Source organism: Apodemus sylvaticus, chromosome 21, assembly GCF_947179515.1.
Source record: "Apodemus sylvaticus chromosome 21, mApoSyl1.1, whole genome shotgun sequence".
Classification (NCBI taxonomy): domain Eukaryota; kingdom Metazoa; phylum Chordata; class Mammalia; order Rodentia; family Muridae; genus Apodemus; species Apodemus sylvaticus.
Window position 1 is genome coordinate 7868533 of NC_067492.1, and position 25440 is coordinate 7893972.

The window sequence follows — 25440 nt, forward strand, 5'->3', positions numbered from 1 at the left end:
TCCTGTGTGACTTCAGCAAGCCCTTGGGCTAAGAACTCATCCTGCTGGTGAAGGACCTTAGGAAGATGGCGGCCACGTGAGGATGGCCATATCCTGACAGCTGGAAGGGCCTGTAGACTCAGGAGAGGTAGTGAAGGTCCCTGGGAAGCTGCCTTTCGGGTGCTGCTGGCTTTGTCAGAAGCGGTAACAGAACCTGTGGTGAGCTACCAGGCCAGGTCCTGACCTCTAGTCGTCTTGTAGAATGGGTCCCCAGGCCTTTTGTGACTTGCTCTGTTAGTCATGGGAGGCTTTGGACAGTGGGAATGTGACTGAGGAGCAGGCAGCTGGGCGTACAGGTGGCTCTCCTCAGGGTTCTCTGGAGAAAACCAAAAGTGTGTTACCTGGGGCTTGCTCTGGTTTGGGGTTTTCTTAAGTGTCCTCGGCTGCTTCCGGTTAGGTAGGGGAGTCACACTGTATTAGCCAACCGTACACTGGCTTTCCTAACACGCCCTATTTGCTGCAGACGAGGGTTGATGTCATTGTTGGATATAGTGTGGTAGAGAACAGCTAGGCCTTGGAACTCCGCTGGGGCAGGTGGACACATTGTCCCTTGGCTTCACCAGGTTGGCACTGTCGGCTGGTCTTTCATTTTGCTGCTCAGGCTGCACAGCCCATGGACTTTGGAGAGACGGCAGTGCCTTGTGGGTTTACACACTTGGCCTGCCCTGCTGTGTGTAAAGATGACATGGGTCAGGTCAGGGGCAAGCCTCGGGAAGTTTCTAGCAGGGACTGAGTTCTTTGCAGTGAGGATATTGCCGATGTCTGTTTACGTCCTGATTCGTTCAGGCCTGGCAGCGTCAGGATGTTAGCTGCTGTTACTCAGACTTCAAACTGTCTGTCAGTGGTGGAACTCTAGACTCCATGCCTTGGTCCTGACTCACCTTGTGTCCCTTTGACATCAGCTGTCTGGCCCCTTGTGGCATGACTTGAGACTCTGGCCCCTCTGCCCTGGGCTGTCAGCTCTGCACATTTCCTGTACTTCCTCTTGGGACTGCTCTGTCCCCGCATGTCCACCTACAGAGTAGGTGCTTGGCAGTGGCTTCTGGTGCCAACCAGGCCCTCCTCACATGCGGTGAGGCCCTCGCCCGTTAACCTACTTCCTTCACCAAGAACTTGGAGCTGAGCACGCTGTGGCCTGGTCAGTTGGGACTCCCCCGGCTGCTGCCTGCCTACCCAGCCCTCCAGAGGCTCTCTCTCTGCCAGGCTCGCTGTGAATGGTACCCCACTGTTGTGTAGCTTCACCATTTCAGTGCCTGTGGGTATTAGTGGAGCGGACCTATCCTGCTCAGCTGTCAGCGAGCCCCAGGACACCTGCATTTCCTAGTATGGGGCTGTCTTTTTCTCCAGACAGTGTGCCTCAGTGGGGCACACAGGACCTACCTGTAATGGGGTGCTGGGTGGAACAACTGTGTGTGCAGAGCCCCCTGCTCTGTGTCCTGTCTTTCTGTCCTGCCTGCTGGGGAAGTGTCCTGTGTATCCCTCACCTGGCTTGGGTCCTGTTCCCCAGTCACCATCTCCTGTTGGCTGTGGAAGATCAAGTCTGAGGTTCTGGAGGAGAGAGGAATAGCTCCCTGGAGACGCTGTAAGTGGGGTGGGGTGGGGCACTAGTGTACACAGCTTCCCCCACGCCCCATGGCCCCACCTCCCGAGAAGGGTTTAATGGTGGGTCACGACACCGAGGAAACCTGCTGGGTGCTTCTCTATGGCTGAATCCTCTGTTTGCATGGAGACCAGCACAGAGCACCAGGATGCGTTTTTCCCACCTGTTTCTTGTGCTCACAAACCAGTTTGGAGAATGGGGTTTGTCTGGAGCACAACCCCTCAACGCCCCCACCCCACCAGCTATGGACAGAGGGTGGTTCTTAAAAGCTCTCTCAGGCCAGCTCTGCTTTGCCCAAGGATCAGGGAAGGTGACCCTGATGTCACCTGCGTCACTTGCCTAGGACCTGTGGTTCTCCTTCCAGTTCTCAGTAAACCTGTTTTTGAAGCCTTGCTGTTGATTTGTTTCTCTGGTGTTAAGATGGAGATGGGAACCCCAGGAAGGGTGGCTGGGATTGTGCATCACACACACACACACACACACACACACACACACACACACACACACACACATACACACACCCCTAACATTTTATATGTGTGTTTGGCTTGCATGTATGCATCATTTCTACGCCCAGTGCCTGAAGAATTCAGGTGTCAGATCCCCTGGCCCTGGAGTTGCAGATAACCTTGAGCTGCCACGCAGTGTTGGGACCTGAATTCGGTCCTTAGCAAGAGCAGCTGGGCTCTTCTTTCGCTGCAGAGCTCATCTCTTCAGCCCCTGTATACTCTAAAGACCTTTGGCTTTTCCAATGAGGATAACGGATCAAGGTGACTCATTAGAGCCCTAGAAAGTGTGGGTTTGGGTTCTCATCCCCGTCCGGTGCCCCCGAGGAACAATAGGCAATCATGTTGCTATAGGACACAAATAGGTCTGAGTTCTGCTGGGCGTGCACAGCAAAGGTGGTAGCTTTGAGAACTCGGATGTCTATCTGGGGTTCTCAGAAAAGCCCAGAGGGCCCCACTCCATCTACCTTGAGGGCATGGGCAGGCAGAGCCAACGTGCATGGATCACTGTTGCACTACAGGATCCTGGAAGAGATGCAATATTATGTTTATGTAAAATATAAGAACACGGGCTGGAGAGACGGATCAGCTGTTAAGAGCACTGACTGCATTTCCAAAGGTCCTGAGTTGAAATCCCAGCAACCACATGGTGGCTCACCACCTCTCTGTAATGAGGTCTGATGCCCTCTTCTGGTGTGTCTGAAGACAGCTACAGTGTACTTAGATATAACAATACATAAATCTTTAATCCGGAGTGAGAGATAACAAGAAATCTTAAAAAAAAATGAAAGAACAAAGCTGCTATATTTGGTCAATTCACACATAAAGCTCCTTGCTTTACAAGCATGAAAGTCTGAGTTCAGATCCCCAACACCTAAGTGCTGGACACCCCAGGACTGGGGAGGCAGGAACAGGAGGGTTGGTCCCTGGGGCCATCTGACTGGTGAGGGACTCAACAAAATAACTGATTTAAGTAATGTGCAGGGCCAGGAAGGCGGCTCAGTGGACAGAGGTGCTTGTGCAGACAGGAGGCCTGGGTTCCGACTCGTGGAATCCATATTAAAACAAACCCCAGATGCCACAGTGTGAGTCTAATCCTGGCATTCCATCCAACGGGAGGCCTGGACAGGAGCATCAGCTGGAGCTCAGGTGTGCAGCGGAAGGGAAGGCCCCGCCCAGCGGAGGTGGTGTCTGACCATCTGACTGCATGCTGGTTGTGACACACTCACAAAATAGTCTTAAATTTTTTTTATTTTCTAGTTCCATGCATTTGCCTAAGGATTTCATGAATTCACTCTTTTTAATAGCTGAGTAGCATTCCATTGTGTAAATATACCACATTTTCTGTCTCCATTTCTCTGTCCTTGGTCCTGAGAAGGCTAAATGCCAGGATAGGGAAGAGGGAGTGGGTGAGTTGGCGAGTAGGGGGAGGGGAGGATGGGATGGGGGGTTTGGGGAGGGGAAACCAGGAAAGGGGATAACATTTGAAATGTAAATTAAGAAAATATCTAATAAATTTTTTTGAAAGGTGGAGAACGATTGAGGAAGACAGTGTTAACCGCAGGCCTCCACAAACATCTATAGCCATGCATACAGCACATACGCACACGCACATGCACACACATGCACACACACGCACACGCACGCACACACAGAGAAGCAATGCATAAAACCTGAGGTGCATGCAGTTAGCACTGCTGCTTTGTGGCTGCTGTTGGGCTTCTGCCTTCCCCCAGGGCAGCGCCACTGCTGCAGACATATCAGAGGTGCACGGACCTCCTGTCAGAATGAGACACTGGGGTCCAGGTGGAAAAGCTGTGTCTTCTGATGGACTGAAGTGTCTCCACACAGGTCTCTGAGGTAGTTTTGTTTTCACAGGGATGTGGCTGACACCGGGCAGATGTCTACCTCTGAGGTGCAGCTCCAGGCCTGAAATACTTTAAAGCAAATATCAGGTGGTCCCACACAGATTTTCTCTTTCCTTTCGAGCCTGAATTTGGGCTTTTTTTGTCCCATGGGAAACAGCAGCCAGCCAGCCATGAGAGCAGGGGTGGATGATTTCTGGAGCTGAGATTACAGACGGGGGCTCATGATCTGTCACCTCATGTAGCTTAATTCTTAGGTCAGACGTCTAGTTAGCTCTCCATCTTCTGTCAATCTGACCAACCAACTGTTCCTTTTAAAGAGGTTGTGGCGTGCCCTCTAGTGGGCGCTTAGGGTCACTGCAGCTCACAATACCTTAGCAAAGAGGACCTTTGTAGTCTCATCCTCTTCCAGTGGATCTCTGCCTTGTCCTGCTTCACCTTGATCTGGAAAGGAGGTGCAGCCTGTGCCTTAGCTGTCACCTCCTGGCCTGGTGCCCTGGTGTGTCTGTCTGCAATCCTCCCAGTAGTGGGCTCACGGAAGCACCCTGGAAGGAGCTCTGGCCAGGGGAGCGATCCCCCTGCATCTCATTCTTACCAAAGGCTGGTAGAAGGAACCCCTTTAACAATGTGGGTAGAAGAGGAGGCAGAAACCCAGAGGGTGGGTCATTTGCCCGCGGCCCTAGAGCTAGACAGTCAAAGATGAGCCCTGCAGGCGCATGGGGTGGGGTAGTAAGATCGTCTACGTGTTCATGAACACTTTTTTTTTTTTTTTTTTTTTTTTTTTGGAAAGACAGGATTTCTCTGTGTAACCCTGACTGTCTTGGAACTCGCGCTCTGTAGACCAGGCTGGCCTTGAACTCTCAGAGATTCACCTGCCTCTGCCTCCCAAGTGCTGGGATTAAGGGTGTGCACCACCACATCCGGCCAAAGTCTTTACTTCCTTGCTGCTACCTTTCGAGTGCAGCTGTGTAGCCACTTCTGACCAGCTAGAAATGGTTTTCTTTACAGGCTATACTGGGGATTGAACCCAGGACCTTGCATATGCTGGGCAAGTGCTTCCCCACTCATTGAACTTTTGTCTCCAGTGACTGCATGGGATTTTTTTGAGCTGAGGGCCACTTAAGCCCCACAGTGGGGACAGAATGATGTCACCTTTCCAGATTGTTTAAACTGATCTAAAGTTCACTCCTTTCCCACTTCCAGAGTGCTCAGTCTGTACACACAGTAGGGAGCTCAGTCCATTTCTTAACTCGGTTCCATTACTGTCCCTTTCAAGGCCTTTTACAAATGCTTCCATGGGGAATACACACTCACATACATCACACACACATTACAAACACATATCACACATACATCACACAATACACATATCACACACATCACACACATAATACAAACACACATCACACATACTTCACACACATCACACACATACACATCACACACACATCGCACACATATACATATCACATACATATCATGCACATATCACACACACACATCACAAACACACATCACACACATATATCACACATCACACACTCATACACATCACACACATCGCACACATACACATATCACATACATATCATGCACACAAATCACACACATTACAAACACATGTCATACACATATGTCACACACATCACACACTCATACATACACATCACACACACATCGCACACATACACATATCACATACATATCATGCACATATATCACACACACAATCACAAACACATATCACACACATACGTCACACACACATCACACACACATCGCACACATCACACATACATCACACACATCACACATCACACACATCACACACTCATACATATCACACACACATCACACATACACATATCACATATCATGCACGCATATCACACACATATGTCACACATCATATATAAATCACACATACATCACACACACATAGCACAATACATCACACATCACACACACACATCATACATCATAATACATCACACACACATGAGAGAGACACACAGAGAGAGAGAGAGTCTCTAACTAGATGAGGCTGGCTTGAAGCTCCTGCTCCTGTTGCTTCGGGTCTCAAGTCTTGGAATCACAGGCTGGCACTACCACAGCTGCACATCCTATGAGAATCTAACAGTACACCCTGTTATCTGTTGGGGTTCCTCCACCCCACAGCACCTGTCAGTCACACTCCTGCATGGCTGACTGGATGACTAGTACTCTGGGGGTGAGCACACCCCAAGCTTCTCTTTCTCTCCTGCCACTAGATCTTGGGTTATTTGCAGTCGGGTGTCCTGTGAGTAGTTCTACATGCCCTGGTATATCGTTTGTGTGGATAGGATGATCTTCAGAGGCCAGTGAGGCTCTGTGGGGGTCGCAGCCTTCAGAACTTGCCCAGGTCTGGAGATACAACTCATGGGTTATGAGAACTACCTGCTCTTGCAGAGGACTTGGGTTTTGTGTCCAGAAGCCATATGACAGCTCACATCCATCTTAGAACTCCAGTTCCAGGGGTTTCAGTGCCCTCTTCTGGCACTGTGGGCGCTGTACGGATGCGCTGCATGAACATACACATGGGCAAACATACATACACATAAATACTGAAAAGCAAAAAAAAGGGGAGGGGGCTGGAGAGATGGCTCAGCACTTAAGAGCACTGACTTTTTCCAGAGGTCCTGAGTTCAAATCCCAGCAACCACATGGTGGCTCATAGCCATCTGTAATGAGATCTGACGCCCTCTTTTGGTGTGCCTGAAGACAGCTACAGTGTACTTAAATGTAATAAATAAATAAATCTTTAAAAAAAAAAAAACAAAAAAAACAAAAACCCAACCCTGCTTGGGTTTGACAGGGCTGCACCTCTTGCTTTCCCTCCTGCACAGGATGAGAAGTGTGCTCGAAGCCCCTCATTATCCCTGGGGTCTCAGTCAGGGTTTCTATTCCTGCACAAACACCATGACCAACGAGCAAGTTGGGGAGGAAAGGGTTTATTCAGCTTACACTTCCACACTGATGTTCATCACCAAAGGAAGTCAGGACTGGAACTCAGGCAGGTCAGGAAGCAGGAGCTGATGCAGAGGCCATGGAGGGATGTTCCTTACTGGGTTGCTTCCCCTGGCTTGCTCAGCCTGCTCTCTTATAGAACCTAAGACCACCAGCCCAGGGATGGCTCCACCCACAAGGGGCCCTCCCCCCTTGATCACTAACTGAGAAAATGGCTCACAGCTGGATGTCATGGAGGCACTTCCTCATGAAGCTCCTTTCTCTGTGACAACTCCAGCCTGTGTCAAGTCGACACACAAAACTGGTTCACTGGGCACACCTACCCCAGCCATCCTTACAGGCCACAGTGGTGCCCACCCCTTAACGGCCAGTGTAGCCACTCTCTCTGTATGCACACCGGGATGCTAGCCACACACAACAATGGCTACGCATTGTTCAAGGTCTCTGCACTGTCCCTGCAGAAAATGCCAGGGGAGAAGTGTGGAGGGAGGTAGGACACATGGCAGGAGCCATCTGGGTAGGGGACACCTGGGCTAGAGACTGGGGACAAGTCCACACGGGCCAGTGGCTGGCCGGAGCTAGGCATGGCCCTGGCATTCTGCAGAGAATGTATACCCGGTAACCTGGTCATAAACTCTGTGTCTCTGATGGGTCCCAGGAAGTCCAGCCTGGGTGCTGAGACTCACTTGCCTGACTACAAGTCTCTGTCCCCCCCCACACACCCCCAGTGTCACCTGAAGAGGTGACCATGGGAAAGAAATGCAGAAAGTACACAAGTGTCCAGCACCTCCAAACCTTAGCTTAGCCGTTGTCATCTCTGTCATTCGAAACTCACGATCTGCCTTGCTCGGTCCGCTCTTAGTAAGGCCTGTCCTGTGGACCCGGAGGAGTGAAGCCCACCGTGACAGGCAGAGCATGCTGGGCTGAGGAGACAGGAGGCTTAATAAAGGGAGCACATGACACTGTGGTGCGGCCAGGAGCGTCGTGTCGGGGAAGGAGACTGAACTGCAGAGCAGATGGAGTCGAGGACACATGAGCCCACATTAACTACAGCCCCGGAGGCCATGATATGGACTGTGGCTCTCTGAACATCACAGAAGTCCCTGGAGGGGCTGAGGCTATACTTGAGCCGCCTTTCTGAGAATGGTCTACAGGGCACTGAGACAGCTGCTGTGAGGACTGGAGATACAGGTACCTGGATGTCAGTGAGGATCTAGGGAGGGTCAGACATGGAGCAGATCTGAGAGAACCGCCGGGTGTTGGGTCTGACTCCACTTGCCTGTGCACCAGTGAGGCCATGATGCAGCCTCTGCCTGGGGCCTACCAGTCTGTGGCTAAACTCTGGAGCGTGCTGAGTGGAGCTGATGGGTCACTCTGGACATGAAGTCTGGACAGCTGCTCCAGGATCAACAAAGCACCCTCTGGAGACCTGCGTAGCTGGGCCTTTTGAAGACGATCACTCAGAAAGTTACCAGTGAGCTTTCTACACCCTGAGCCTGGTAGACTGTGTTCCTGTCCGAGTCTGCAGCTTCCAGGCCTACGTTGCCCTTCTGGAGCCAGTAGGGCACAAGGGCTGCCTGAGAGGATGGCTTCTCCTACCATCACCACGGAGCTTCTGTTCCCAGCATTCCATGGTTCCATTGGAAGGCCGGCTCCCACAGAGCACCATGGTTGTGGGGGACACAGATGGTGCACAGGCAAGTAGGTGGCTGCCTCCCCCACATTCTTCGCAGGGAGCCCTAGGACCATGGGGAGCAGGCTGACAGAGGCGTTCAGGGAGTAGCAAGCCACTAGAACCCGCCTGGGCCTCTTCCCTTTCCCGCTCTGATGTCAGTGAGGATGATGACGGTGACACCGTGTCCCACAGCACACTGGAGGGCAGAGTGAAGGAAGACCAGGCACAACCACTGAAAGAACTGGGGCGTGTCACCACTGGGGACAGGGAGCAAAGGGTTGGCGATGATACCAGCGGCCCCAGGAGGAAAAGGTAACGGCCAAGTCGGCTGAGCTGACAGAGTGTCTACCCCCGGGGGCGCTCATAAAACCACAGTTGGGCAAGATGCTAAGAGCCCTATAGCAAGGGCATGAGACAAGAAATGTGACTGACTCCAGTCGGAGGAACTGGGGTGACCTTCTCCTAGAACCCTCCAATGTCCAGCCTGATAGAGCTGGGAAGTGGCCCCAGGAGGGAATATGTACTTAGCATTTTAATTTCCTTTTAATGTGTTATTTTTGTTGTTGTTATTGCTGTTTTCTTCAAGACATGGTTTCTCTGTATAGCCTGGTCCATCCTGAAACCCACCTTGTAGACCAGGCTGGCCTCCAACTCAAAGAGATCCACCTGCTTCTGCCTCTCTGAGTGTTCTCTGAGTGTTGGGACTAAAGACGTGAATGAGTGTGTCACCCCCCACCCCCACCCCCGCCTGATTTTTATTTTATAGTTTTTTTTTTAAAAGATCTATTTATTTGTAAGTACACTGTAGCTGTCTTCAGACACCCCAGAAGAGGGCATTGGATCCCATTACAGATGGTTGTGAGCCACCACGTGGTTGCTGGGATCTGAACTCAGGACTTCTGGAAGAGCAGCCAAGTGCTCTTAACCGCTGAGCCATCTCTCCAGCCCGTATTTTGTTTTGTTTTATTTTATATTTTATTTATTTTATTTTAGTGTTTGGAGTCAGGGTCGCTCTGTTGTCTAGGCTGGCCTGGAAGTCCGGACATCCCTCAGGCTCTCAAGAACTTTCTGTGCTCAGAGTCCTGAGCGCTTGGGATTGTGTCTTCCCCGCAGCTTGGACCCCTCAGCTGTGGGCTCGCTGCATGTTCCCAGCACACCACTGTGCGGCCAGTCTTCTTCCTCTACATCCACAGGTCTTTCTCTCTCTTTCTTTCTTTCTTTCTTTCTTTCTTTCTTTCTTTCTTTCTTTCTTTCTTTCTTTCTTTCTTTCTTTCTTCCTTCCTTCCTTCCTTCCTTCCTTCTTTCCTTCTTTCTTTCTTTCTTCTTTCTTTTTCTCCTCCTCCTCCTCTTTTGTTTTATGAGACAAGGTTTCTCTGTGTAACCCTGGCTGTCCTGGAACTCACTCTGTAGACCAGGCTGGCCTCAAACTCAGAAATCCGCCTGCCTCTGCCTCCCAAGTGCTGGGATTAAAGGCTTGCACCATCACCGCAGGGCTAGGTTTTTCTTTTCTTTTGAGTTGTTTCCTATTGTTTATTAGCGGGTCCCGGCACCCCTGCCTGCAGGGGTGGCTGGTGTGCCTGCCCCAGTCCATCAGGTCTCTGATGTGGGTCTGTGGCACAGCTGGCCACAGGGACTGGGGGGGGGAGGGTCCCCTAGGTGGGTGTGGACTGTCCTCTGGGTGCTGGGAAGAACTTGCCTCGATTTCGGATCCTCCAGGGGCAGACCCCATAGCAGGAATCCAAAGTAGTCACAGGGAGGTGACTAAGCAAACAGGAGATGGCCAGATCCGCGGTGCCATGGGGTGATTGTAGGCACGTCCTCTGGACTGCTGGCCATGGTGGTGCGGAGGCTAAGGGCATCCCCAGGATGGGGCGGAAGTGTGTTCCTTTCACCAGCCCATCCCGATTGGCAGCCTTGTTTCCTTGGTATTTAACTTTTGCAGTTCTATGTAAATTCTGAATTTTTGTTTTTGTTTGTTTGTTGTTGTTTTTTCGAGACAGGGTTTCTCTGTGTTTCTCTGTGGCTGTCCTGGAACTCACTCTGTAGACCAGGCTGGCCTCGAACTCAGAAATCCGCCTGCCTCTGCCTCCCAAGTGCTGGGATTAAAGGCGTGCGCCACCACTGCCCGGCCTAAATTCTGAATTTTAACCCCTGCCTGAAGTACGGTTGGATTTTTCTCCCATGCTGTGGGCTGTTTCCAGAACAGGCAGGTGAGATGTGACGGAGTACTCGCCTTCTACCGTGGGGGTCCTGGGATCGAACTCAGGTCGTCAGGCTTGGTAGCAGGAGCACTCTCTCCTGCTAAGCCATCTCCCGGGTCCCAAATGCTAAGTCTGGTCTGACCAAAGCCCAATTTATGCACGTCTGACGGGCCTGTGTGCGAAGTGCAGGTTCTCCAAGCTGTCCTTGTATTCGATAACTAATGGCTTTGAGTAGAGGTGTGTCTCTGATGGCATCTGGGACGCACAGAGTGACTGTATCTGAAGGGCTGTGAAATTCTGGTTCACCAAACTGTTACTCTACTTGTTAACAGATGGCTTTGGGAATCCCTGGTGTATCTGGGACCCACAGAAGGAATTTAGCCCACGGGGACCCCTTAGGTCCTGTCCGATCTCCCTCTGTCTCTTTTCAGGGGATCAGGACCGGGTTGCCCCACGAGCGCACAGACCCATCCACAGGAAATGGTGAGTGGCCTCGGGCTGGTCTCCATGTCCAACAGGCGACCAGAGGACGGGGTGCGCGAGCCAAATGTCCTCTCGGTCCCGCTGCTCCCATGAGCCACCGCTGCGAGAAGCCAATCAGCTGTCAGCTCAGTGCACACCCAAATAGGACAGCTCCCGATTGGCTGATCGAGGGCCAATCAGCACGTCGAGCGGGAAGCTGTTGGGAAGCAGCGCAACCCTCCGGCCTTAGCGAGGACCTTGGACCTCGCCCGGCTCTAGTCCGACCTGGCTGTATACACATGCCCAGTACAGTGCATCATGACAGATCAGGTCAGCCCAGAGTCCGCACAGGTGACCTCGGAGCTCACCTGTGAGTGCCCGGAGCCCCGAGGCTGCCTGGTCCAGCGGTAGCGCAGTGGCGACCTACTCTTTCCATCCCTGGAAATGTCAGGAGCAGGCCTTCAGGCATGGCTGTATCCAGGTGTGCACAAACTGTGGTCCCGGATGGCTTTCCCCCAACCCTCACCTTTCCTTTGTGCGGGTTTCTCTCCCAGGCCTTGTGACCACCCAGACCTCCTGTGGTATCTAGGGTAGCTCCTTCAGCAAAGAAGGAGACCAACCGCTCTCGCTAGTTCCAGCAGGCAAGGGTTATGGCGCTGTAGTGACCGATCTCGGAGACCTGCTTAACCTCACTTCCAGTCTGGACTACTGTGGCTAGGCCGGATGTTGTGCCGGTCAGCCCCTGGGCCTTATTTTCAGTTATCAGTCATGAGAACTGAGTTCAAAGGCACACCAAGCACGCTCCTGTGATCTCGGCACATGGGAGGCGGAAGCAGGAGGATTGCTGTGGGTTACACGGTGAAATCCTGCCTCAACAAAACACCGAAGCAGATGATAATGATTGGGATTATTGTGTAAAACCAGTTGGCGGCAGCGACCTGGCATTTGAGGTCTGCATGCCAGAGCCTCTCATGGCCAATATCCTGGCAGTGTGTGGCTGGGCACCAGGGACAGTAGCTGTCACTCTGAGCATTCCGTCCTGCTGTGTCTCTCCTGCCACCCCCGTCTTCTGTTCCCCTTTGTTCTACTCTGCCCACTGTCCCCCTTTATTTTGCTGCAACCCCTATTGTGTTCTCTGTACCCCTATGTCTTACCCTGTCCTCCCTGAGGCTGTCACCATGTCTACTGAGGTTTTGTGACAGTTTTTTTTTTAAAAGATTTATTTATTATTATATCTAAGTGCACCATAGCTGTGTTCAGACACACCAGAAGAAGGCGTTGGATCTCATTACAGATGGTTGTGAGCCACCATTTGGTTTCTGGGATTTGAACTCAGGACCTTTGGAAGAGCAGTCAGTGCTCTTAACTGCTGAGCCATCTCTCCAGCCCCCTTGTGACAATTTTGACATGATCTTCCTCTTATTGCAGTAAGCCTGCGTATACTCAGCAAAGCCTCACAGGGGTCAGTGGAGCCCTGGGAGGTTCAGGTCTTAGGACCCTCCTGAGAGCCAAGCCCAGCTTTAGCTAGAGTGTGTTGAAACAGGTTGGCTTGGGAACACGGGGTCCCACATGAGTTGGGAAGTTATCACATGTGTGAGCCTGCCCTTCTGTCTCCCGGACACACCTCCTGGGCTCAGAAGGATGACCCCTCCACTCTGAGCATAGTGCCAAGGGCTCCCCGGTGCCCAGTCTGCAGTTTGCACAGAACTCAGAACCTTCACAGCCATGTGTTTGCCTTTTCTAGGAAGGGTTCGTTTCAGACCTTTGGAAAGGATGTGTGCATCACTGGTCAGTCGGTGAGGAAATGCCCTTAGTCTCTTGTCCTTCCTATGGGTGAGAGGAGGGAGAGGAGAGGCTCAGGCTGGGCCCCGCCCAGAAGCACGTGGTTGTACAGGTCATCTCTCTGTCTCCATATCTCTGGACAGTCTCACATATTCCTCACTAGTCCCTCCTGAGACCAGGAGCCCCAGGGGATCCTGAAGCCCTTTCAGTGACTCACCCTGATCACCAGCATCTTCCTCTGCCCCTAGAGGGGGTGGTGGTCCTCACAAGTAGTCCACGCCATGCAGGAAACCACAGGTTTGCCAGGGAGGAGATGCCCTCCTGTCTCGAGTTGCTCCCGACTTCCATAGACAGACTTGCTCCCAGTGAGTGGCCAGGATTCCCCACAACCTAGCTTGCAGGGCCACGCTGACAAACAACCATGTAACCACAGCCTGGGTCACAGGCAGACCTGTCCCCTCACACCTGTCACAAACAACCACGTAACCACAGCCGGGGTCACAGGCAGACCTGTCCCCTCACACCTGTCACAAACAACCATGTAACCACAGCCTGAGTCACAGGCAGACCTGTCCCTTCCCCTGGGTGCTGCCCCTCACACCTGTCACAAGTGGCTTTCACACTTAGTTCTGTCCTGTCTCTGTCTTTCTGGGGTGCACCCCGATTAGTTTGGTCCCGTTTGTGTCTGTGTCAGGTGTACCCCGCTGAGTTCTGCGCTCTCTGTGTCTTGCTCAGGTGTACCCTGGCCTCTGCACTGTCCCCCAGGAGTATGTGTGTTGCCAATGCTATGCCAAGTTTGGGGGCCACCTGCCTGTGCCCCGGGCTGATGCACTGCTGCCCTACTGGGTGCCTCTGTCCCTGAGACCACGAAAGCAGGTGAGTGAGTGACTTGGTCATCATCATTTAGGGCCAGGACACCTGTCTTGATCCAGAGCCCACTGAAGTCACAGGCATTCCATGACTGAAGTTTCTGGGATACAGTCTGTTTCATTGATTGACTGACTGATTGATTGATTGATTGATTGATTTTGACACTGGGGATTGAACAAACTGGGTAAGTGCTCTCCACTGAGTGACTGTCCCTGCCCATCTTCCTCCTCTCATTCTCTCTGCCCTCTTTGTTTCTTTTAAAGTATGTGTTTGTGTGTGTGTGTGTGTAGTGTATGTGTATGTGCAATGTATGTGTGTGAAAGTGCAGTGTGTGTACAATGTATGTGCATGCGCACATGTGTACACAGTGAGTGCAGTGTATGTGTGTGTACAGTGTGTGTGCAGTGTGTATGTGTGTGCAGTATATATGTATACAGTGCATGTATAGTGAATGTATGTGTGTGCAGTGTATGTGTGTGCAGTGTATATGTGCGAAAGTGCAGTGTGTATGTACAGTGTATATGTGTGAAAGTGCAGTGTGTATGTACAATGTATGTGTGTGCGCAGTGTATGTTGTGTGTAGTGTATATGTGTGCAGTGTATATGTGAGAAAGTGTAGTATGTGTGTACAGTGTATGTGTGTGTGCACATGTGCACTGTGTGTGTGCAGTGTGTGTGTGCACATGCAGTGTATGTTGTACGTTTGCTTGTGTGTGTTTGGGGGGCACCTGCACCCACACAGATAGATTTGGAGGTAAGAGCGGGTGTCAGGAGTCTTCGGCCTTGTTCCCTTCAATCAGTCCCTCCCTGATTCTTGCTTGCAGTTTCTGCTAGGCTAGCTGTCCGCAAGCTCCTGGACCCGCCCGTCCCCATGCCCAGTGCTGGGCTTACAGTCACAGAGAGCTATGCCTGTCTCGTGAGGGTGTTGTGGATCCAAACTCCGGTCCTCAGAGGCACGCAGTAGGTGTTCTCACCTGATGGGTCAGCTCCCCGGCTTTGCTTTGCTTTGCTTTTTCCTTTTTTTTTTTTTTTTTTTGGATTTTTTTTTTTCTTTAGAGACAGGGTTTCTCTGTGTAGCCCTGGCTGTCCTGGAACTCACTCTGTAGACCAGGCTGACCTTGAACTCAGAAATCCACCTGCCTCTGCCTCCCAAGTACTGGGATTAGAGGTGTGTGCCACCACTGCCAGGCGGAATCTTTTTTTTTTTTTTTTTTAAAGATTTATTTATGTATTCTATGTAAGTACACTGTAGCTGTCTTCAGACACTCCAGAAGAGGGCATCAGATCTCATTATGGATGGTTGCGAGCCACCATGTGGTTGCTGGGATTTGAACTCAGGGCCTCTGGAAGAGCAGTTGGTGCTCCTAACTGCTGAGCCACCTCTCTAGGCCTGAGAGGAATCTTTACAGGAGACATTTCTCTCTCTTCACTGTGAGTCTCAGGGCTTGAACACAGGCATACAAGCTAGGTAGCAGGTGCTCCTCCCTGCTGAGCCATCCTGCTGGCCCCTACGCCTGCTGGTGTCGGAGATGGAACTCAGGTCCTTGTGCTGCTAGGTGAGTGCCCTAACCACTGAGATATAGCCTCTCCTACACACACACCTAAAGACAGGGCCGCTCTACATAGACCAGGCTGGCCTTGAACTCGCAAAGATCTACCTGCCTTCCGAGTCCTGTAACCAGTCCTGTAACCATGCCGTCACTCCTGGTGCCCTCTCGACCCTTTCCCACTGTCCACTGGTAGGTCTCGAAGATGATGCGGTGTTACGTCCCCAGAGCCATGAGGTCGTGCCGGTGCTCCTGTCACTGCTTTGGGGGCCGCCTTCCAATGCCCAGGGACAGGGCCGTCATGCCCTATTGGGTGCCCCAGGGGCTGAGGTCACAGAAGAAGGTAAGAAAGTGGGGGGGGGCATGAGAAGGACTGAATGAGAGAGAAGGAGTCCAAGGTCCCCTTCCTGATGGCTGTGGGGGGGCAGAGGGTCGTGTCTCATGGCGGCTTCTGGGAAGTGTGGCCTCATTCTCTGAGGACAGGTGCGGGGCATCTGGTACCCAGGGTGCTGCATCTTTTCCTCCCTGCTGTCCCTTCCTCCCTCCTCCTACCTTCCATGCCCTGTGCCCACTCCTCTTGCAGCTGTCCAGAGTCCTGCAGAGGTGCCCGGGAGGGGCCGTGGCTCTGGGTTTTCTTCCTCAGGTACCACCTGCATCCCCACAGTGGTATTTCCACAGCACAAGGCTGGGACTGTCCACATCCATCCTTCCTGCGGCCCAGAGGACGTTCCCAGTGTTTGGGACTAGTTAGAGGTCCTGCTGCCTTCTCCTCCTGCCTCCCACTTTGGGGTTCTCCATCCCTGGGCAGCAAGCCGTCCCCAGAACAAAGCACGTGGCCCTGAACTGGGAGCCACAGCACCCCTGCCCTGAGGTCTCAAGTCCCGATTACTCGCCGGACAGACAGACACACCATGGGTTACTAGATGACCTACTGACCCACTTTCTCATTTTTTAGGTGACATACTGACCCACTTTGTCATCTTTTAGGTGGTGAAGAGGCTGGAGAATGTGAAAGACACTCCAGGTAACTCCATACCACATGTCACCTCATTCTGCCCTGGGAAGGGGTGGGACAAGGCCACACAGGTGGCACAGCCACACCCTCCCCTTGCCAGGCATCACCAATTGCCTGCTGTCTCTTTACAAGTGACCCAGAAAGACCACCAGTCTTAGCAGTGGCAAGCCGGGACGGACGACAACCGGAAGTGGTTTTATTTAGGCTGTGAACTTCTGTTACTTGTAGCTTGTAGTTTGGGGTTGTGTGTAGATGTTCACTTTTGAACTGGTGTGTATTTCTGATGTGACAGTTCTTGAACCACACACATACACACACACACACACACACACATACACGTGTGCTGTGAGTGTGTGCATTATACAGAACAATCATAACTGTGCACACATGTGCATCACAGTGTCTTCAGATGTTCATGTATGTGACCTGGCATGTGTGACTGACAATGTGTACTCATTGTGTGCACATATGTGCTCACTCACACTCACACCACACCCCGTGCAGCTCAGATCTCTGGATGACACAGGTGTCTCCTCCCTACATTACTTATGGTTTGGTATCCAGTGTCCTGGGCTTCATCTTGAAGATGCTTCCAGGCTCTGGTCTGGTGTCAGGTCCTGTGTTGTGCCAGCTCTGCACAGAAAATGCCTTGTGCAGGATCTAGGGTGGGGATGGCTTTCTGGGAAAGGCATTCTGGGAAAGGATGAGATGCTTGGGAAATGGGTAGCCAACAACTGACATGTTCTTAAATGCATAAAAAAGTCCCATTCCCAACCACAGAAGCAGCATTGTTATCTGGAGTGCAGATTCAAACCCTGGTCCTCTTGCAGCCTCTGAGCTGTCTCTCCACCCCTCCAATCATGCTTTGCAGTTGAGGTTTTATTTGATTTATCTCTCTTGTTTTCAAGATGAGATCTTACTGTGTTGCCCCGACTGTGTGTGGACTCCTGGGCTCAAGCCAGGCCCCTCCCTCCTCAGTGTCCCCTGTGATGGGGACGGCAGGTGCTTCACCGTGGCCCTCAATTCAGGTGTCTTACAGAATTCATGCGACAAGACTCTCACCTCTTTGTGCTAGGAGGCTTCAGAGACAGGATCAAGAGGACAGCTGTCCCCTCTTCCAGCTCAGAGTAATTTCATCACCTGGCTTTAAATCCAGTGGGCTTCCATTTGAAGACTGTGTGTGTGTGTGTGTGTGTGTGTGTGTTGGCATCACAGGGCTTTTCACATGCTGGGCTACAACCCCAGATGCATTTTTGATCTTACATTTTTCTTGCAAAAGAGGTTTCCATACTTTTCTGCTCCATGCTTTGATGGTGGGATTTTCCAGAAGGAAAATGTATTCATCATGCTACATATTAAGCCTCTTTTGCATTGATACAATTAGGGCTTATGTTTCTATCAATAGTGCATTTGTAGTGTGGGGGAAAATGCATCAAGAGAACCCAGCATCGACCGAAGCTCGCCTGAGAGATACTAAAGGGGCTCAGGATACCCACACATTAGGACTCTGTGTGGCGTGGTGGGAGCGTTTGTTATAGAAGGTGCTCCGAGCTAGCCTGAGCGACATGATAGGCTCACATGACAGCCCCCATCCCACATCGTATAGAGTACTGACACGCCTCCACACAGCCTGCCACACACACACTCAGGTTCCACAGCATGACACTCTAGGGTGCAGGTGCTCCCAGGGCAGACAAACGAAAGATCAGGAGACTGAATCTGCACGGGGGAGGAGCTCATGCTGGAGGAGCACGGTAAGCACCAGATGCTGGCGACCGCTGGTGGCGCATGCATGACTGTGTGGGTATGAACATGTGTGTATGCAGGTGCACATGCGTGTGTCAGCGTCAGGGCTGTTTTGCCAGCGTGTATGTATGCCATGTGCTTGCAGTGCCTGCGAGGGCCAGAAGGGGGAGGTGTAGACCCTGGAACTGTGGAACCCAGGTCCTCTCAAAGGCCAGCCAGTGCCTTAGCCACTGAGCCATTTCTCCAGCCTCGAGATGGGGACGTCTTTAAGCAGTGCTTGACTGCTAGGCTGGAGGAGGGGAGACCCTCAAGTCAGCGATGTAACTCTGTAACTTCTGTAACTCAGCTGAGGTCACCCAACGAGGTCCCATCTGCACGGGCCTCTCTTTTCTAGACAAACAAACACACAAACGAAGCTGCAAATCCCAGCGATCCACTTTGAAGAATAAAGACTCAGAAACTGTCTGATGATGCTTGGTGTTGGTGGCGCACGCCTTTAGTCCCAGCACTCAGGAGACAGAGTAGGGCAGATCTGTGCGTTCCGAGACCAGCCTGGTCTACAGAGCAAGTTCCAGGACAGTCAGGGTGTACACGGAGAAACCCTGTCTTGAATCCCGTTCCTCACTGCAAAAACAAACTGTTGGTCACCATCCTCTGGGGGCCAGCTGGTGTCCCGCCCTCTCCTCCTCTATGTTCCTCTTGCTTCAAGATTGCCCCCAGGACTCAAGCAGATGGTACGGCTGTTGGCGGGTCTGCGGGGACCAGCATCTCCTCTTCAAGTGGCAGCGGCTCCAGGCCCTTTATCAAGACGAGCTGCCAGGTCTTCAGGAGGGCGAGCCGCATGTTGGCCGCTTAGGTCTCCTCCTTCCCATCAGCTTCAATCTCCTGACGCTGCTGCAGGCGGTCCTGAGGGCCATCATGGCTATCCGGTGAGCTGCCGGGGACTCGAGGTCGGGGCTGGGGGGTGGGAGGTGGTGGGTGCGGTGTCCGGATTCATCCCTGCCACTAGCACCCTGCCCTAGACTTGGCCGATGCCCTTTACCGAAAGGCCATTGAGCCCTGGTCGCCATGGTGACAGCACCTGTAAGGCTCTTCCCAGAGCTGTCCCTGGCTTCACAGGCCTGGCTGGGGCTCAGCAGTGCTGGCCCCGTCCCTGTGTCCAGCCGGGACGTGGTGAGCCTGTTAGCCTTCACACCACAGCCTGTTGCCCCGTGGGCTAGCTGACGATTGTTGGCAGGGAGTCCAGCTCAGGACCTTCCCAGGAGTAAGGGAGTTATGGAGCTCCTGTAACCCCGACCCCGTTACCCAGTGCTTGCTCTGGTGTCCTGCATAGCTTCTGTTTCATCCACCCCCACTGCTCTACAAAACTAGGTGTTCCTTCCCTTCCTGAGACTGAGTACTGAATGTCAGAGGTTCACCGGGTCTCAGCTGGGAACCAGGGATGCAGCCCTGACCCCAGTCCACTTGCCAAGTTCCTGGGTGCAGTGGGAGATCCAGTAGCTGAGGGGGCTCCCATAATGTCCTTGCTGTGGAGGCAAGGGTGCAAGTCTATGTCAGGGACAGGAAAGGCTCAGCCTGGGGGGCAGTGAGGGCTCAGCCTGGGGGGCAGTGAGGGCTCAGCCTGGGGGACAGTGAGGGCTCAGCCTGGGGGACAGTGAGGGCTCAGCCTGGGGGGCAGTGAGGGCTCAGCCTGGGGGACAGTGAAGGCTCAGTCTGGGGGACAGTGAGGGCTCAGCCTGGGGGGCAGTGAGGGCTCAGCCTGGGGGGCAGTGAGGGCTCAGCCTGGGGGACAGTGAGGGCTCAGCCTGGGGGGCAGTGAGGGCTCAGCCTGGGGGGCAGTGAGTGCTCAGCCTGGGGGACAGTGAGTGCTCAGCCTGGGGGACAGTGAGGGCTCAGCCTGGGGGGCAGTGAGGGCTCAGCCTGGGGGGCAGTGAGGGGTCTCAGCCTGGGGGACAGTGAGGACTCAGCCTGGGGGACAGTGAGGGGTCTCAGCCTGGGGGGCAGTGAGGGGTCTCAGCCTGGGGGACAGTGAGGGCTCAGCCTGGGGGGCAGTGAGGGCTCAGTCTGGGGGACAGTGAGGGCTCAGCCTGGGGGGCAGTGAGGGCTCAGCCTGGGGGGCAGTGAGGGGTCTCAGCCTGGGGGACAGTGAGGGGTCTCAGCCTGGGGGACAGTGAGGGGTCTCAGCCTGGGGGACAGTGAGGGCTCAGCCTGGGGGGCAGTGAGGGGTCTCAGCCTGGGGGACAGTGAGGGTCTCAGCCTGGGGGACAGTGAGGGCTCAGCCTGGGGGGCAGTGAGGGGTCTCAGCCTGGGGGACAGTGAGGGGTCTCAGCCTGGGGGACAGTGAGGGCTCAGCCTGGGGGACAGTGAGGGCTCAGCCTGGGGTACAGTGAGGGGTCTCAGCTTGGGGGGCAGTGAGGGCTCAGCCTGGGGTACAGTGAGGGGTCTCAGCCTGGGGGGCAGTGAGGGCTCAGCCTGGGGGACAGTGAGGGTCTCAGCCTGGGGTACAGTGAGGGCTCAGCCTGGGGGACAGTGAGTGGTCTCAGCCTGGGGGACAGTGAGGGCTCAGCCTGGGGGGCAGTGAGGGCTCAGCCTGGGGGGCAGTGAGGGCTCAGCCTGGGGGGCAGTAGGGCTCAGCCTGGGGGGCAGTGAGGGCTCAGCCTGGGGGACAGTGAGGGCTCAGCCTGGGGGGCAGTGAGGGCTCAGCCTGGGGTACAGTGAGGGGTCTCAGCCTGGGGGGCAGTGAGGGCTCAGCCTGGGGGACAGTGAGGGCTCAGCCTGGGGGGCAGTGAGGGCTCAGCCTGGGGGACAGTGAGGGCTCAGCCTGGGGGGCAGTGAGGGTCTCAGCCTGGGGGGCAGTGAGGGCTCAGCCTGGGGGACAGTGAGGGCTCAGCCTGGGGGGCAGTGAGGGGTCTCAGCCTGGGGGACAGTGAGGGCTCAGCCTGGGGGACAGTGAGGGCTCAGCCTGGGGGGCAGTGAGGGGTCTCAGCCTGGGGGACAGTGAGGGCTCAGTCTGGGGGGCAGTGAGGGCTCAGCCTGGGGGGCAGTGAGGGCTCAGCCTGGGGGACAGTGAGGGCTCAGCCTGGGGGGCAGTGAGGGCTCAGCCTGGGGGGCAGTGAGGGGTCTCAGCCTGGGGGACAGTGAGGACTCAGCCTGGGGGACAGTGAGGGGTCTCAGCCTGGGGGGCAGTGAGGGGTCTCAGCCTGGGGGACAGTGAGGGCTCAGCCTGGGGGGCAGTGAGGGCTCAGTCTGGGGGACAGTGAGGGCTCAGCCTGGGGGGCAGTGAGGGCTCAGCCTGGGGGGCAGTGAGGGGTCTCAGCCTGGGGGACAGTGAGGGGTCTCAGCCTGGGGGACAGTGAGGGGTCTCAGCCTGGGGGGCAGTGAGGGCTCAGCCTGGGGGGCAGTGAGGGGTCTCAGCCTGGGGGACAGTGAGGGTCTCAGCCTGGGGGACAGTGAGGGCTCAGCCTGGGGGGCAGTGAGGGGTCTCAGCCTGGGGGACAGTGAGGGGTCTCAGCCTGGGGGACAGTGAGGGCTCAGCCTGGGGGACAGTGAGGGCTCAGCCTGGGGTACAGTGAGGGGTCTCAGCCTGGGGGGCAGTGAGGGCTCAGCCTGGGGTACAGTGAGGGGTCTCAGCCTGGGGGGCAGTGAGGGCTCAGCCTGGGGGACAGTGAGGGTCTCAGCCTGGGGTACAGTGAGGGCTCAGCCTGGGGGACAGTGAGTGGTCTCAGCCTGGGGGACAGTGAGGGCTCAGCCTGGGGGGCAGTGAGGGCTCAGCCTGGGGGGCAGTGAGGGCTCAGCCTGGGGGGCAGTAGGGCTCAGCCTGGGGGGCAGTGAGGGCTCAGCCTGGGGGACAGTGAGGGCTCAGCCTGGGGGGCAGTGAGGGCTCAGCCTGGGGTACAGTGAGGGGTCTCAGCCTGGGGGGCAGTGAGGGCTCAGCCTGGGGGACAGTGAGGGCTCAGCCTGGGGGGCAGTGAGGGCTCAGCCTGGGGGACAGTGAGGGCTCAGCCTGGGGGGCAGTGAGGGTCTCAGCCTGGGGGGCAGTGAGGGCTCAGCCTGGGGGACAGTGAGGGCTCAGCCTGGGGGGCAGTGAGGGGTCTCAGCCTGGGGGACAGTGAGGGCTCAGCCTGGGGGGCAGTGAGGGCTCAGCCTGGGGGACAGTGAGGGCTCAGCCTGGGGGGCAGTGAGGGTCTCAGCCTGGGGGGCAGTGAGGGCTCAGCCTGGGGGACAGTGAGGGCTCAGCCTGGGGGGCAGTGAGGGGTCTCAGCCTGGGGGACAGTGAGGGCTCAGCCTGGGGGGCAGTGAGGGCTCAGCCTGGGGGACAGTGAGGGCTCAGCCTGGGGGGCAGTGAGGGCTCAGTCTGGGGGACAGTGAGGGCTCAGCCTGGGGGGCAGTGAGGGCTCAGCCTGGGGGGCAGTGAGGGGTCTCAGCCTGGGGGACAGTGAGGGGTCTCAGCCTGGGGGACAGTGAGGGGTCTCAGCCTGGGGGACAGTGAGGGCTCAGCCTGGGGGGCAGTGAGGGGTCTCAGCCTGGGGGACAGTGAGGGTCTCAGCCTGGGGGACAGTGAGGGCTCAGCCTGGGGGGCAGTGAGGGGTCTCAGCCTGGGGGACAGTGAGGGGTCTCAGCCTGGGGGACAGTGAGGGCTCAGCCTGGGGGACAGTGAGGGCTCAGCCTGGGGTACAGTGAGGGGTCTCAGCCTGGGGGGCAGTGAGGGCTCAGCCTGGGGTACAGTGAGGGGTCTCAGCCTGGGGGGCAGTGAGGGCTCAGCCTGGGGGACAGTGAGGGTCTCAGCCTGGGGTACAGTGAGGGCTCAGCCTGGGGGACAGTGAGTGGTCTCAGCCTGGGGGACAGTGAGGGCTCAGCCTGGGGGGCAGTGAGGGCTCAGCCTGGGGGGCAGTGAGGGCTCAGCCTGGGGGGCAGTAGGGCTCAGCCTGGGGGGCAGTGAGGGCTCAGCCTGGGGGACAGTGAGGGCTCAGCCTGGGGGGCAGTGAGGGCTCAGCCTGGGGTACAGTGAGGGGTCTCAGCCTGGGGGGCAGTGAGGGCTCAGCCTGGGGGACAGTGAGGGCTCAGCCTGGGGGGCAGTGAGGGCTCAGCCTGGGGGACAGTGAGGGCTCAGCCTGGGGGGCAGTGAGGGTCTCAGCCTGGGGGGCAGTGAGGGCTCAGCCTGGGGGACAGTGAGGGCTCAGCCTGGGGGGCAGTGAGGGGTCTCAGCCTGGGGGACAGTGAGGGCTCAGCCTGGGGGGCAGTGAGGGCTCAGCCTGGGGGACAGTGAGGGCTCAGCCTGGGGGGCAGTGAGGGTCTCAGCCTGGGGGGCAGTGAGGGCTCAGCCTGGGGGACAGTGAGGGCTCAGCCTGGGGGGCAGTGAGGGGTCTCAGCCTGGGGGACAGTGAGGGCTCAGCCTGGGGGGCAGTGAGGGCTCAGCCTGGGGGACAGTGAGGGCTCAGCCTGGGGGGCAGTGAGGGTCTCAGCCTGGGGGGCAGTGAGGGCTCAGCCTGGGGGACAGTGAGTGGTCTCAGCCTGGGGGACAGTGAGGGGTCTCAGCCTGGGGGACAGTGAGGGGTCTCAACCTGGGGGGACAGTGAGTGGTCTCAGCCTGGGGGACAGTGAGGGGTCTCAGCCTGGGGGGCAGTGAGGGCTCAGCCTGGGGGACAGTGAGGGCTCAGCCTGGGGGGCAGTGAGGGCTCAGCCTGGGGGACAGTGAGTGGTCTCAGCCTGGGGGACAGTGAGGGGTCTCAGCCTGGGGGACAGTGAGTGGTCTCAGCCTGGGGGACAGTGAGGGGTCTCAGCCTGGGGGACAGTGAGTGGTCTCAGCCTGGGGGACAGTGAGGGGTCTCAGCCTGGGGGACAGTGAGGACTCAGCCTGGGGGACAGTGAGGGGTCTCAGCCTGGGGGGCAGTGAGGGGTCTCAGCCTGGGGGACAGTGAGGGTCTCAGCCTGGGGGGCAGTGAGGGTCTCAGCCTGGGGGGCAGTGAGGGGTCTCAGCCTGGGGGGCAGTGAGGGCTCAGCCTGGGGGGCAGTGAGGGCTCAGCCTGGGGGACAGTGAGGGTCTCAGCCTGGGGGACAGTGAGGGCTCAGCCTGGGGGGCAGTGAGGGGTCTCAGCCTGGGGGACAGTGAGGGTCTTAGCCTGGGGGACAGTGAGGGCTCAGCCTGGGGGGCAGTGAGGGGTCTCAGCCTGGGGGACAGTGAGGGGTCTCAGCCTGGGGGACAGTGAGTGGTCTCAGCCTGGGGGACAGTGAGGGGTCTCAGCCTGGGGTATAGTTCTTAGAACCTGCCTTCCTCTTGGTTTTCTAGTCATTTGTTCTGGGACTGACTTGAAGTCTTCAGCTACCACCAAGATCCTCCGAAAGAATGTCAGTCCCCCTCATGGTCCTCAAGGGAAGCCCTCAGCTCAGGAGGGTCTGTGACACTTTGCTGTTCCCACATGAGAGAAGATCTGCACCCTTGGTCCAACCTGAGCCAGGAACCGTCACGTGACTGCTAGTTGAAGGGGGGCTGGTATGAATGTCCGCACGAGTCTGTTGTGAATGCAGCCAATAAATGTTATTTGTGAAACTCTAAGCCAGCCATTTACAAAGCTGCTTTTGTGCCTGCTTGCGTGTATGGCTGCACGCTGCATGTGTGGCTGCACGCTGCATGTGTGGCTGCACACTGCGTGTGTGGCTGCACGCTGCATGTGTGGCTGCATGCTGCAAGTGTGTACACCTGGCTGCACACGGGGGCCAGAAGTACTGCAGTTAAAGATGATTGTGAGCCACTGTGTGGGTGCTAGGAATTGAACCTGAGTCCTCTGGAAGAGAGTCAGTGCTCTTAACCACTGTTCTCAGACTAGCCACATTTAAAGGGCATCTGTGGCTTTCCTTTGGTAAGGAGGATCTTGTCCTCTGTGTCCCCAGAAGGGACTGATTCCTACATCCCTGTTCTCTGCTCAAGGATTAAAAAGGTTTCATTTAGTTTTGTTGTTGTTAATTAGAATCTATGTATCTATGTATCTACCTACCTATCTATCATCTATTTATCTATGTATCTATGTATCTATGTATCTATCTATCTATCATCTATTATCTATCTATCTGTTCTTGAGTCAGGGTCTCTCTAGATGGCCCTGGCTGGCTGTCCTGGGGGTCCTCTTCA

The 25440-nt window shown here is 55.3% G+C and overlaps 1 protein-coding gene across 1 annotated transcript; it reads left to right on the plus strand.

Annotated features, from left to right (window-relative positions):
• Positions 1-8683: 8683 nt before the first annotated feature.
• On the plus strand, positions 8684-24619 carry C21H16orf95 (chromosome 21 C16orf95 homolog). The gene is made up of 9 exons (XM_052167298.1): positions 8684-8717; positions 8959-9003; positions 11324-11375; positions 13099-13150; positions 13872-14012; positions 15750-15896; positions 16541-16577; positions 19024-19243; positions 24601-24619. Exons 1-9 carry the CDS (start codon positions 8684-8686, stop codon positions 24617-24619), a joined length of 747 nt encoding a protein of 248 aa, XP_052023258.1.
• The last annotated feature ends 821 nt before the right edge of the window (positions 24620-25440 follow it).